Source organism: Rhamphochromis longiceps, linkage group LG9 (assembly GCF_057381845.1).
Source record: "Rhamphochromis longiceps isolate RC_006_pf linkage group LG9, R_longiceps_female_GT1.1, whole genome shotgun sequence".
Lineage (NCBI taxonomy): Eukaryota > Metazoa > Chordata > Actinopteri > Cichliformes > Cichlidae > Rhamphochromis > Rhamphochromis longiceps.
In genome coordinates, this window is record NC_140565.1 from 11,226,086 (window position 1) to 11,239,173 (window position 13,088).

At 43.6% G+C, this 13,088-nt stretch overlaps 3 protein-coding genes and 1 long non-coding RNA gene across 4 annotated transcripts in view; all 4 read right to left on the reverse strand.

Moving 5' to 3' along the window:
- LOC146661737 (uncharacterized) overlaps nt 1-13,088 on the reverse strand; it is a 275,594-nt gene that overhangs the window by 134,608 nt on the left and 127,898 nt on the right. The window lies entirely within an intron of this gene.
- On the reverse strand, nt 82-11,495 carry LOC146661750 (uncharacterized). The gene is made up of 3 exons (XR_014913267.1): nt 11,414-11,495; nt 11,193-11,250; nt 82-161 (listed from the first exon to the last, which is right to left on the reverse strand). It is a non-coding gene; the product is annotated as an uncharacterized LOC146661750 (long non-coding RNA).
- On the reverse strand, nt 1,910-3,518 carry LOC146661751 (MLV-related proviral Env polyprotein-like). The gene has a single exon (XM_085418267.1). The coding sequence runs from the start codon at nt 3,507-3,509 to the stop codon at nt 1,998-2,000; it is 1,512 nt and encodes a 503-aa protein (XP_085274393.1). The 5' UTR covers nt 3,510-3,518; the 3' UTR covers nt 1,910-1,997.
- Nucleotides 3,608-9,134, reverse strand: LOC146661752 (uncharacterized). Its single transcript, XM_085419446.1, has 3 exons — nt 9,054-9,134; nt 8,066-8,761; nt 3,608-3,802 (listed from the first exon to the last, which is right to left on the reverse strand). The coding sequence occupies exons 1-3, from the start codon at nt 9,132-9,134 to the stop codon at nt 3,608-3,610; spliced, it is 972 nt and encodes a 323-aa protein (XP_085275572.1).

A 13,088-nucleotide genomic window follows, 5' to 3' on the forward strand; every position in this document is an offset into this window, starting at 1 on the left:
ACGCTTTCAAAGGTGGTGCTGGAGATCTGCGAGGAGGCGGAGGTGGACGTGGACAGAGTGCTGGAGCTCACGCTGGGGGACAGAGACTCACTCAGGGACTTGGTGGTGGGAGCTGTTCCCACGGGAGCCGCCACTCCCAGAAGGTGACGGGTCTTTTCCACCTGGAAGAAAGATGGGGGCTAATGTGAGGTAGGGAGAAGAGGGGACGTTAGTCATGTAAAGGCCATAGGTGAGGGTAGGGACGTAGATCGACCGGTAAATTGAGAGCTTCGCTTTTACACTCAGCTCCCTCTTCACCACGACGGACCGGTGCAGCGTCCGCATTACTGCAGCTGCAGCCCCAATCCGTCTGTCGATCTCCGGCTCCCTTCTCCCATCACTCGCGAACAAGACCCCGAGATACTTGAACTCCTCCACTTGGGGCAGGAACTCATCCCCGACTCATCCTATATTTCCGTTTTTATATTTCTAATGTTTGCCTTGTTTTCTTCACTGTCTGGTCTGCCTCTGTCTTGCCTGTATGGATGCATTTACACCGAAATGTCCCCAACAAAGGATGTTTTAATTCACCACTATTCCAGTGAAACACGAGTCTCCCATCTTCCTGCTACCAGTCTGGAGTTTTTGTTCACCAAAGCACACACCAACTTCATACTGACGGACAGATCACTGCCCTTTTGCCGCCTTGTCTGACCGTGTTTTGTGGCTGTGGTTCACTTCACCTCACTCTTCCCCATTCTTGTCATTAAATCAGGCTGTTCTGCAACCATGGCAGCCATTCACTCTATGGCTTTATTCATGGTGTATTTTACCCCTTCACTAAAGGCCGTTCTCGTTTCCAACATTATATTTGCAGTGTTCGTCTATCTATCTATCCGGTTGTTCAGTGATGACGCGACGAATCCTACTTCCGGGTCTAAAGTAGTCTGCGTTTAATATGGCTTTTGTGTTGTTAACATGTTTAATGTTATGTATTTTCTTCTATTTGATCTCAAAAAGCTCCTAAAACAGTCAGTGATCCCTGTTGACCTCCCTCGGCTTTTATTACCGCTAATCATTTATTTAAGCTCAGTTTTTAAAACCTTACGATGTAACTACAGCCCAGCCCATGCAGCAGTATATGAATGACTAACCTCGTATTGTGGATGGATTATCTCAGTTGTTCTCCTGGCTGAAGTTTGGTCCTTTTACAGCATCCTGCCATGCGATTACATTTGTTTCTGACCACCGAGAACACTCACGTTAACTTTTATCGAGTGGAAAAAAAAGTTAGCTTGTTTATATTATTGTTGGGTCTAAACTCAGACCCCGCTGTATCCAAGACTTATTCCCATGAAAGAAAAACAAGGCAACAGTGTTCGATCGATTTCTTGCGCAAGGGAGGCCCCCTCATCTGTGTCCAGCACGACAATGAACCCCGATGATGGCCTCCTCTCGCTGCCTTTTATTGACAAACTTCAAACAATAGTTTACAAAACACCTCCCCCTGCAACCCCCTTTGGTTACAAAGACAAGGCACTGTATGTAAGTGTGTGTGTGTGGGTGTTATGTGAGAATGTGAGAGTGTGTGTGTGTGTGTGTGTGTGTGTGTTGATCAAAGGGTCATAAAACCTAAAAGCAGGAACAACATCCTTGGTCATAAAGAGGGTAGTCTTCCCCCACACCCAATGTATGGTTTACCAAAGATAACACAGTGAAACCATACAAAGGGTAGGAAGCTCTACCAAACATCAAACAGATCTTCAAAAGGACGTTCCTGTGATAAAACACTTCAACCTCCCACCCAGAACCTCGAGAATCTGGGGATGGGAGGAAAGAAAGAATTCCTTTCACAGAGTTAAAACAATGGACAAATGGTAAATATAAAAATGACAAATGTTTAACTATTTAATCTAACATTTCCCTCCTGTTTTGTTATTTTTATGTTACAAATTATTCCTATGTAGTATATTCTCAGCCATGCACCTCTTGCTTAACATTTTCAGTGCAGGCATCATTCATACACAGGCTTCTGTTATGTCAGCAATTTCAGTCATTTCATATTGTTGTAAGAGTACATAATTAACAAATGTATCAGAAATCATTTTAGTTAGCAATGATCTTATACACGGTAAAATGCATCCTATACATAAGCAAATCAGTATCAATAGTCCAAAAACAGGAGTTAGTACTTTTAAAAGGAGATGCCACCAAGGACCAGACAGTAACCACGCCATCCAGCCTTGTGGTGCATCTACTCCTGGCGTGCTATTCATCATGTATTTCTGCAATGTGGTTAAATTCTGCAGTGCTTCATAAATGTCTCCTCCACTTGTATATCCATCTGGTATGAACGTACAACATGTTTCTCCTATCAATTTGCATACTCCTCCTTGCGATGCAGTTATCAAGTCCAAAGCCAGTCTGTTTTGCAAAACCATTGTTCGTATGGCCTTTTGCTCCTCTGCTAAGGCTGTTCCAAGGGTCTGGGTCCAATTTATGTGTCTCAGTAGTGCATACCTGTTAATTTCTACATGAGTTCCAACTTTCCCGACCCCGATCCACGGGAACAATCCTTGTAAGAATTTGGCTCCAGGTCCCCAGATTCGAAACTCCCAGGGGACCTCACTTAAATCTGTGAGCTTTGTGCTTGCACTCTGTACGTCTCTCTTTGTCTTTGATCCTGGATGATGTTCTATCCTCTCCATGAAGAAAACATGATCAGATAATTTCACGAGTGCACATAGACCTCCCCATTTTGCTGGTAAAGATGGGTAAGCCTTATGTCCACATAAGAAATACCAATCTGCTAACACCCTCGTACCCTTAGGTGTCGGTGCGATTGTTGAGCATTTGGCCACATCCTGTCTTCCTTCAGTAAGTGTCATTTGGTACGAAGTGTCAAATGCACAGTCTGCTGCTCGTTGAATCTCATCATTTGCACATCTGGCATTCTTCAAACACGTCAGACAGCTAATCCTGTTCAAACGAGGGCAAAAAGAATAGGTGACGTTGCATAGATGCCATGGCAAATCTCCAACTTGGGCTGACCCATTGCCCTTGAAACACATAGGTAACTGGCCTGCTTCCAGTTTATTTAACAGTATGATGTCCGGAAGTGGATCAGGAACTTGGGGCCAAGTCAGCAGATCTGTCTTACCAGAGCAGTTCACCTTCCCAGCTACAGGTGAATCAATCTTCCCATTCAGGTTCAAGGGAATTGAAAAGTTGGCAGTGTTCCAAGTACGTTTTACTCCTGGATGTGTTGCTAAAGCAAGCAAACAAACTGTCTCGCTCTCAGTGATGCTATATGGCCACAGTCCAGAAGAATGTGTAGACAGTGGCATGTGTGCACAAGCATAACAATTGGTCTTGTTGTTTATGTGAGCGGTTGTGTTCATAAACTGCCACCAGTAGTTGGTTGAAAACCCATGCGGGTACTGGGTGTGATTTGCTCTGTCCCAATGCGCTCCTGTCATCCCACTCAGGGTCCACAGGCACAAGAAGGCGAACAGCACATTCCCAGCCATTCTAAGTTGGGTTCAGGATCCGTTGGTTTCTTCACCAGGATTGAGACGAGAGGTCCTAGAGATATACTCCCCCCTTTGTACCGCTGGCCTTTTCACCATCACCCAGAGTCGGCCAGGAAGTGTGTTACCTTCTTGCAGTGCGCTTGATGTATCCAAGTGTTCCTTTCAGCGATCTTCACTGCTGTGGGCGTCGTCAGCAGCACCTGATAAGGACCTTCCCACCGTGGACTGGACCAGCACTTCCTCTTTATGGCCTTTATCAGCACCCAATCTCCAGGCTTCAGGCTCTGCTCCTGCGGAGAAACAGAAACATCTGGCAGATCATTTGCTCTCATGACTTCTTTACTTTTAAACATTTTAAGCATCCAATCTGCTAATGTGTTCTCCTCTTCTGCTTTTCTGTCATCACTACAGAAAACTGGAACTCTAAATGGTCTGCCATATATAATCTCAAAGGGTGTCAGACCATTCTCTGTTGGAGTAATCCTCATGTACACTTTAACTAATTCTACACAGTCTAACCATGTCCTGCCTGTCTCTTCCATTGACTTCCTAAGTCTTAGCTTTACTGTTCCATTAGTTCTCTCTACCAACCCTGCACTTTGTGGGTGATATGAACAATGATGTTTTAATGTTATCCCTAGATGTTGTGCCATTAATCCAATCACTTCATTTACAAAATGTGGACCATTATCACTATAAATGGTCTCTGGAATCCCATGTTCTGGGATAATATTCTTACATATTGCTTTGGCAACCGAAATGGCATCTGCTTTTCTAGTTGGTACAATTTCTACCCACTTTGAAAAAGGGCACACTATCACTAAACAGTATTTATAGTTGTTACAGTTGGACAGTTCTATAAAGTCCATGTGAATAACTTGAAATGGGTGACTGGGTCTAGGGAATTTCCCTCTCTTAGGTCTCAAATTACCCTGGGAATTGTGCTTGCAACATATCATACATGACCTGCAAAAATTTTTTGAAAAGGTATTAAATCCTAGAGTATAAAAATGTTGCTCTACTGCTGCCATCATCCCCCCTGTGGAGACATGGCAAAGCCCATGACTCAAAATAGCAGCAGTCTTATACAAATTCTTAGGCAGTATTGGTTTATTACACAGATAATAAACACCATCCTGCAAGCTTGCTCCTTTAGTGAGCCACAACTGTTTTTCTGCAGTAGGTGAGTGTGCCTGCATGTCTGCTAATACATCTGGTGTAATAGGCAACGTCTGCTGGTGTTGCACCGCTAAAACATGAACACCATGTTCTCCTAAAGCTGCCTCTTTTGCGATCTTATCTGCGAAAGCATTCCCTAATGCAACTGGATCTTTCCCTCGGGTATGTGCTGCACATTTACAAACGGCAATTCTACTGGGTAACAACACTGCGTCCAGCAGATTTTGCAAGAGTTTGGCATGTTCTACAGGTTTCCCTGTTGAGGTTGACATACCTCGTCTTGCCCACTGTGCTGCAAAGAAATGTAATGTAGCGAATGCATACTGACTATCAGTGTATATTGTCACATCTTGTTTCTCTGCAGCTTTACACGCTTCCGTTAAAGCTACTATCTCTGCTGCTTGAGCAGACATAGAACATGTTAGTTGTCCTGCACAAATAACTTTCTCACTATCTACTACAGCAAAACCTGTTTTAGCCTGTCCCTCTGCTGTTTTAAAACTTGAACCATCAACAAACCAAACCTTTCCCTCACTTAGTGGCACATCCGTTAAGTCATCCCTCGGCTTACACTCCTTCTCAACGTGTTCTCTACACTCATGAGGAGTGCCCTCGTCTTCTGTTGGCAAAAGGGTTGACGGATTTAGAATTGTGCACCGCTTTATGGTAATGTGTGGTTGTGATAGTAAGAGTGACATCAAAGACAAATGTCTTGCAGGTGACAGAAATGTCATTTTAGTCTGCAGTAGTAAAACATCCACCTCGTGTGGAACTAACAGTGTCAAAGGGTGAAATAAAACTATTTCCCCAGAACATTGAACAGCCTGAGCTGCTGCACACACTGATCTCACACACGGAGGCAAAGCACAAGCAACTGGATCTAACCTTTTAGAATAGTAAGCTACTGGCTTCATTTTCCCCCCGCTGTCTTGTGCTAACATTGAAGTCATAAAATGTCCTTTGCAGTCAACTGTTTGGACAAATGGCTTTTTATAATCAGGCAATCCTAACACAGTCGCACTCGTCAACAGTTGTTTCAACGTGCAGAATGCCTGCACTCCCTCTGGAGTCCAAGTTAGACTATCTGACATAGCTAAGGACTCACTGTACATCATGTCTAACAGTGGTTGACTTACTTCAGCAAAATTTGGTACCCATGAACGACAATAATTAGTCAGTCCTAGAAATTGCATCATATGTTTCTTTGTCACTGGCCTAGGAGCTGCTAAAATAGCTGCTTTCCTTTCTGGGTGTATGCTTTTTCCTGCTGAACTAAGCTGGTGACCTAGGAATTTCACCTCTTCCTGTACCCACTGTAACTTTGAAAGCGATGCTTTATTCCCTGTTTTTGCCAAATGTGTCAACAGTGCTATAGACGTAGTTTTACAATTTTGTTCTGAGTCAGACGCTATCAAAATATCATCCACATAAACTAGGATCTGTGAATGGGATGGTATCATGAAATCAGACAGACAATTAGTTATTGCTTGCATGAAAAGGGTCGGACTGTCACAAAAACCCTGTGGTAATCTAGTGTAGGTATATTTTTTACCTTGGTATGTAAATCCAAACCAACCTTGTGAATTCTCATGCACTGGTATGGAAAAGAAAGCATTACTCAGATCTACCACTGTGAAATATGTCATCTCTGGTCTTATCTGATTTAACAAGGTATGAGGGTCTGGGACACATGGTGCAATACTTTCTACAGCTTGATTTACAGCCCTCAAGTCTTGAACCATGCGCCACGATTGAGAATCAGCTTTTTTTACTGGAAAAATGGGCGTGTTACATGCTGCATTTGGGGCTTCTACCAGTATCCCTGCTTCAATCATGTCTTCTATTACAGGCTTAATCCCTACTTCTGCATCTGGTTTAAGTGGATACTGTTTCACTCTAGGTCTATATGAGGTTTTAGGCTTTATTACTACTGGGTTTGCTGTTTTCATTAACCCTACATCAGTCTTTCCTTTTGACCACAAAATGTCTGGAATCTGTTTAAGCTCAGGGTGATCATTTAGATCTACCATATGTCATTCTGCTGTTTCATTCTCACTTCCCTTTAAGTGTGTCTGAGGTGTTGCATGTGTCACCCACCCCAGCTTCTTACGGAAGATACTGCTATGCATGTTTGTTTCCCATCCCCCTCCACATGGCTGCCATACATTTGTGTGCTCTCCCTGCTCCACTAAAAATGCTAAATCTTCCCACTCAGCTGTGCTACACTTAGTTAGTGGAACATGTGGCACCTTCCCTTTGAAGAGTTGTCGAGCTGCTTCAGAAATTATCACACTGCATCCTGCCATTTGTTTACCATCAGTATATACAGCTTTTACAGTAATTCTTTGAGGACCCAGTTTCATTACTTTGTCAGTGTAGGCATCATCAAGTCCTGGTGTTGTTTTAAACCTAAGTGTGATGTGCATCTCATCTGGCTCCTGTCTATCATAGCCCTCAGCTAATCTCTCCTCAGCTGTGGTCAACATTTTACAGGTTATCTGATCTGGCCTGGAAGTTGACAGGTCAAGCGTCCAATAGTAATGTACATCGCTACTGCCCTGGTGAACCATTGCTTCTGCAGTTTCTCCTTTTCCTGCAGTCATCATTCCAACAGCCGTGGGAATGATTGAGATTCCAAGTTTTACCATCATGTCTCTACCCAAAAGGTTCACAGGGCATGTTGGACACATTACTACTGAGCCCTGAGCTGTCTCTCCAGTGGATGGATCTCTGATCCATACTGGCTTAGAGATCCTATGTTGATCTAACTGTCCGTTTGCAGATTTTACATAAATGACACCATTTGAGGGGTTTATTCCTGACACATGGTCCCTCAGGACGGTTTTATCTGCTCCTGAGTCACATAAAAACTGTATAGTTTTTCCCTGCACTGTTAATGTGCGAAAGGGTTTCACTTCTTTCCCTGATAAATTCAACAAAACCTCAGTCAAATCTATGGTTTGGGGCACTGATTGTTGTTTGTGGCAGTCTGATGGGGTGTCTAAACATGCATGTGTATTGACAGTGGCAGCAGATACTAGTCATTTATTATATGAGGGGTTACGTGGACCTGGTCGTCTATACTCCTCACGTAGGTCCTCAAGGCAGTCTCTAATGAAATGACCTATTTTCCCACAGTTGTAACACCTTTCATCCCTTCTCCTCCGTTCTCCTCTAGCCCTCCAATTACCTCTATCTCCTCTACCTTTACTTTGTCTAGTCTGCCCCTGAAAAAGTACCTGAGGCTCTTCATCAACATAAAATGTGGCAGCATTCACTGTATTCTGCAATTTTTTCTTTTTACTTTTAATCACATCTTGTGCATGCTTTGCCCAATTCATACATTGAGTAACTCCATCTGTGGTGTGATTTACATTTTGCTTCCTAATAAAATCTGCAATGGATGGATGGAACCCACTCATTAAGGCATGTTTCAGCTGCTGTTGATAGGGGCCTGCTACGTCTGCATCTTCTTCAAGTCCACTATGCCTCTTAAACACTTCCTCCAATCTACCTCTATACTCATGAACGTCTTCTCCTTCCTTCTGTATGCATTGTGAAATTTTTGTGTAGTCTGCAGTTGTTCTAAAAGTATTTCTGAGACGATCGTACACTCCATTAATTTGGACAGCGAGACCTGCATCTCCATAGGGCAGGGTGTTATCACCTGGCCCTCTGCCCGTGTACCGTCCTCTGACACGGGTCCAGTTATAAGTGAGACATCTCCTAAAGGTAGTCTCAGTTTCCTGTCCATTTAAACGGTACGAGGAACAAAGCTGTCTATGTCGAGCTATAAACTCATCAACATTAGTCAATGGGTCTCCAAGGCTCTTACAAGCATCAGCACATTCAGACTCGGTCCATGGCCGGTAAACATGAATAGTGCGGCTATTATCTGCATCCACTCCAAAATGCGGGTTAGCAACCTCTACCATAGGGTAAGTGCTCACCTCATGGATTGGATCAGGAGATAAACTTTCTTCATCTTCACACTCTGGGGCTGAAACACCATGTGTTTTTTTGTGTTGTGTCAGGGATGGATATGTGGTTGTAACATTCGTGTTCACTTTCTAATGCTTTTCTACGGTGTTGTTCTAAAGTAGTTGCAGTGGATTGAGCTGTAGTTTCATCCTCAGGTTTCACAACTACTGCTTGCAATATTGCTCTTTTAACATTCTGTGCTTCTCTCCTCCTCTGAGCCTGCTCCAGCCACAACTTAGCAACTGCTAACTGCAATTCCTTCCTCCGCTTCGCTTTCCCTGTTTTACCTGCTACACTTACAGCTATTCTTTCTACCAGCATTTTACACTGAACTTCCACTAATGTCCCTTCAAATCCATATTTCTTACGCCAACAACCTACATACTGCGTGCTGCCTGGTGAAAATTTCTCCATAAATTTTACATCCCCTTCTAAGGCAGACTTACACATTTTATTCCCCATAATGACAATTTTCTCAAGTTTGCGGTAGGCAACGCCTTACTCCAAAACCCAGGCTATGTGTACACAACAGGTCACAGAATTACGTTAACACCACTTTAGGTTTCCTTCTGTGTTGCTGCGTTCACTTTACTGGCACTCATACACACGTACGTTCATTCACACTGTTTATAGGCCTGTAACTTCTGTTGAAAGCTCTCAAACGCCCCAAATGGCGGAGAATTCAACCTTCGGACACTCTCCAACGCCCCAAATGGCGGAGATTCCGGACTCCGAACCTAGGTTCTCTCCACGCCCCCAAACGGCGGAGAACTCTCTACGCCCCAAACGGCGGAGAAGCCTGCGTCTCTCTCACGCGGCTAGCGCGCTCCCGGACTCACGTTTAACGCACAGCCCGTAGCCGCTCTCTATTGTTTTGGGTCACGTGCGCTCTCGTGACCAGCGCTCCCCCGGACTCAAACGTTTCACGCAGAATCACGGTGACGCGTATCTAGGATCCCACATTCATTCACACGGTTATAGAGACGCTCTCTGATTGCTTACCGTTGTGTTGCGTTTCGTTCACAGGAGAGTCCTAGAATCCCGTCAGTCGCCGTCCACGAGGGGAGTTCAGACGCTATTCCACCGGCCTGGTCGCGAATTTAACACTCCAGGGCTTTGTCAGGCGTCCTAACGGCCTGGTTGTCGACAGTCTGCGGCGTGTCCTCTCTCTCCTCAGTGTGCGGCGAAATTCTCGGAATCCGGCTCGAAGGACCAAAAAATGTTGGGTCTAAACTCAGACCCCGCTGTATCCAAGACTTATTCCCATGAAAGAAAAACAAGGCAACAGTGTTCGATCGATTTCTTGCGCAAGGGAGGCCCCCTCATCTGTGTCCAGCACGACAATGAACCCCGATGATGGCCTCCTCTCGCTGCCTTTTATTGACAAACTTCAAACAATAGTTTACAAAACACCTCCCCCTGCAACCCCCTTTGGTTACAAAGACAAGGCACTGTATGTAAGTGTGTGTGTGTGGGTGTTATGTGAGAATGTGTGTGTGTGTGTGTGTGTGTGTGTGTGTGTGTGTGTGTGTGTGTGTTGATCAAAGGGTCATAAAACCTAAAAGCAGGAACAACATCCTTGGTCATAAAGAGGGTAGTCTTCCCCCACACCCAATGTATGGTTTACCAAAGATAACACAGTGAAACCATACAAAGGGTAGGAAGCTCTACCAAACATCAAACAGATCTTCAAAAGGACGTTCCTGTGATAAAACACTTCAACCTCCCACCCAGAACCTCGAGAATCTGGGGATGGGAGGAAAGAAAGAATTCCTTTCACAGAGTTAAAACAATGGACAAATGGTAAATATAAAAATGACAAATGTTTAACTATTTAATCTAACAATTATGCTAACATAGCTATGTCGCTAGCGGTCACGTAGCACATCATTATATACCAGCTAGCCCAACTTCAGTAACCCTACAAACGTCACTGCTGTTTAGTTTTCTGTCTTCATTTATGCTGGAAGTGATAACAGAGCTGTATGTTTTAATTTGTTTCCAAAACCCCGCAGTCAGGACATGCTATATTGTATTTAGATAGAAGCTAGCGAGCTAACTCCCTGCTAACTTCTAACTCCATTAAATGTCATAAATTCCGTTTTCATGGATGCCTGGATGTTAAACTCAATTGTTACACCTGGTAGAGCAGAACGCTGATCATTTTATTAAAGATGAAAGACTTTAGACAGTTTTTCAACTCTCAGTAATGCCACAGTGATCGTTTGATATATGGACCTGCAGCGGAGTTTAGACCCAGACACGGCTAGTGACGTCAGACTGAACAACCGGATATCTGCGGAGTATTTTTTTTTAACGAGTATCCTATTTTCTAAAGCACAGCATGTAAAGGGTAGCTCGGTTAGCAGGATGCTAGCATGTAGCGCTTAGTGAGACACGCCTCAGACGAGTTGAGCAAAGACCCCGTCTGTGTACTTTATACGTGAGCAACGGATTTAAATAAAATTAAGGTTTCAAAAGACAAACTTGAAGATAAAAAAAATATATATATATACTCACCGGAGAGCCGCCAGGGTTTGCCGCTGCCATCTTGGCGCTCCTAAATTCAAAACTGCCTCTGCAGTCAGGCAGGGGAGGCGTGGAAATTGTCTTTGAGTTAGTCAAACGTTTTCCTTAGTTCGAGTAGATGATAAAAAATAATAATAATAATAAATGGGATTTTAAGTAGGACTAGGCGTTCTGTAATGATCTCTATTTAGGAGAAAAACTTAATCACTCACCTTTAAACAGCTCTCTTTTAGGAGACACACTGCTGGCTAACGGTGTCATGTGATCAAACAGCGTAATTTAATTGGCTGAGAGCCACTCGACTCGATCTGGTGCTGATTGCTCTGGCTTGGGTCATTAAAGTTCATCACTTTTGCAGTTGAATTTTTGCAGGTGAATTTTTTTCAGGTGAATTTTTGCAGGTGAATTTTTTTCAGGTGAATTTTTGCAGGTGAATATTTGCAGGTGAATATTTTTGCAGGGAAATTTGGAGGATAAAAATTCAGTGTCATAAATTCAATGTCTAAAAATACTTGAATTCTGATGATACTATATTTCTTCCATAGAGAGCAGATTTCTCCTGTTAAATCCAGAATTGAATTCAAAATCCTGCTCCTCACATACAAGGTCTTAAATAATCAGGCCCCATCTTATCTTAATGACCTTGTAGTACCATATCACCCTATTAGAGCACTTCGCTCTCGCTCTGCAGGCCTACTTGTTGTTCCTAGAGTATTTAAAAGTAGAATGGGAGGGAGAGCCTTCAGTTTTCAGGCCCCTCTTCTGTGGAACCAGCTTCCAGTTTGGATTCAGGAGACAGACACTATCTCTACTTTTAAGATTAGGCTTAAAACTTTCCTTTTTGCTAAAGCATATAGTTAGGGCTGGACCAGGTGACCCTGAATCCTCCCTTAGTTATGCTGCAATAGACGTAGAGTTACACACTTACTCTCTGTCCCACCACTGCATTTACGGCTGCATTTCCAGGGATGTTGAGTTCAGCAATGACCTTTGGCCTCTGCTCTTTGAGATAGAGCATGAAGGCATTTGGCGGCTTCTTGACGTATGGCCCATCTTCATCCTGCTGGGCTGGGCACTTTCTTTTTCTTCAGGAATAAAACACAGAGTAAGAGCACATGTTAGCACTGTGTACAACTGTGAGGGAAGCAGTTCAAAAACACGAGACAAGCTGTAAAACTGAATGAAATCAGGCACCATTAATGGATCATTACAATAATTCCTGCAGACATCTGCAAACAAATGACAGATACTTGCAGATCAGTGAACCAAAGCAGCCGAGCAAACTTAGTTTGGAGTGGAGGTGTTAGGTGGAGGAGCAGGAGTGACATACTCATACATCTGTACACCGTTCCTACACAGATGAAGGGAGACATATGAGATAACAGGAAGAAGTTATGAATATAGAGATGTTCAGCAGCTGTGTTCACTCCAGTGTTTGTGTGTTTTACGTACAGTACTCCAACAGGACGCAGGTTCTGGAGCACACAAAACACACAACAGGTGACGAGACAAGCTGCAATACTATCATCTATCCACTAGGTGGAAGAATTGATCAGTAGAAAGAGGAGATGTGCTCAAAACGACATTCATACATAGATTTATTCTTCTTAGTTAGTCTTAAGAATTAGGATTCACTGACAGTGAAGAAGTTTCAGACGTGCACTCGCGTTTCCCCTTTTGCCTTTTCCTGCTCCAGCCAAGTCCTCCGCCTGCTCGACATCTCTCCTATTACCTTTTATTACGCTTGCACTCATGCCTTTGCCTTTCACCACTTCAAAACTGCGCCTTCTTCAATATTACCTTCATATGCTCGCTTTGCTTTTCGCCTTCCTCACTACACTAAGTACCATTTTTTAACGCTGTGTACTCACTCTTGCTAAGTACATG

Excerpts from the sequence above, each read along its gene's own strand:
- LOC146661752 (XM_085419446.1), bottom strand. The coding sequence starts at position 9,134 with ATGGGGAATAAAATGTGTAAGTCTGCCTTAGAAGGGGATGTAAAATTT. Across the intron at positions 8,762-9,053 it reads CACCAGGCAGCACGCAGTAT|AAAGTGAACACGAATGTTAC; the intron begins GTAGGTTGTTGG and ends GAAAAGCATTAG. Across the intron at positions 3,803-8,065 it reads ATTTTATTAGGAAGCAAAAT|GAGCAGAGCCTGAAGCCTGG; the intron begins GTAAATCACACC and ends GTTTCTCCGCAG.
- LOC146661751 (XM_085418267.1), bottom strand. The coding sequence starts at position 3,509 with ATGGCTGGGAATGTGCTGTTCGCCTTCTTGTGCCTGTGGACCCTGAGT.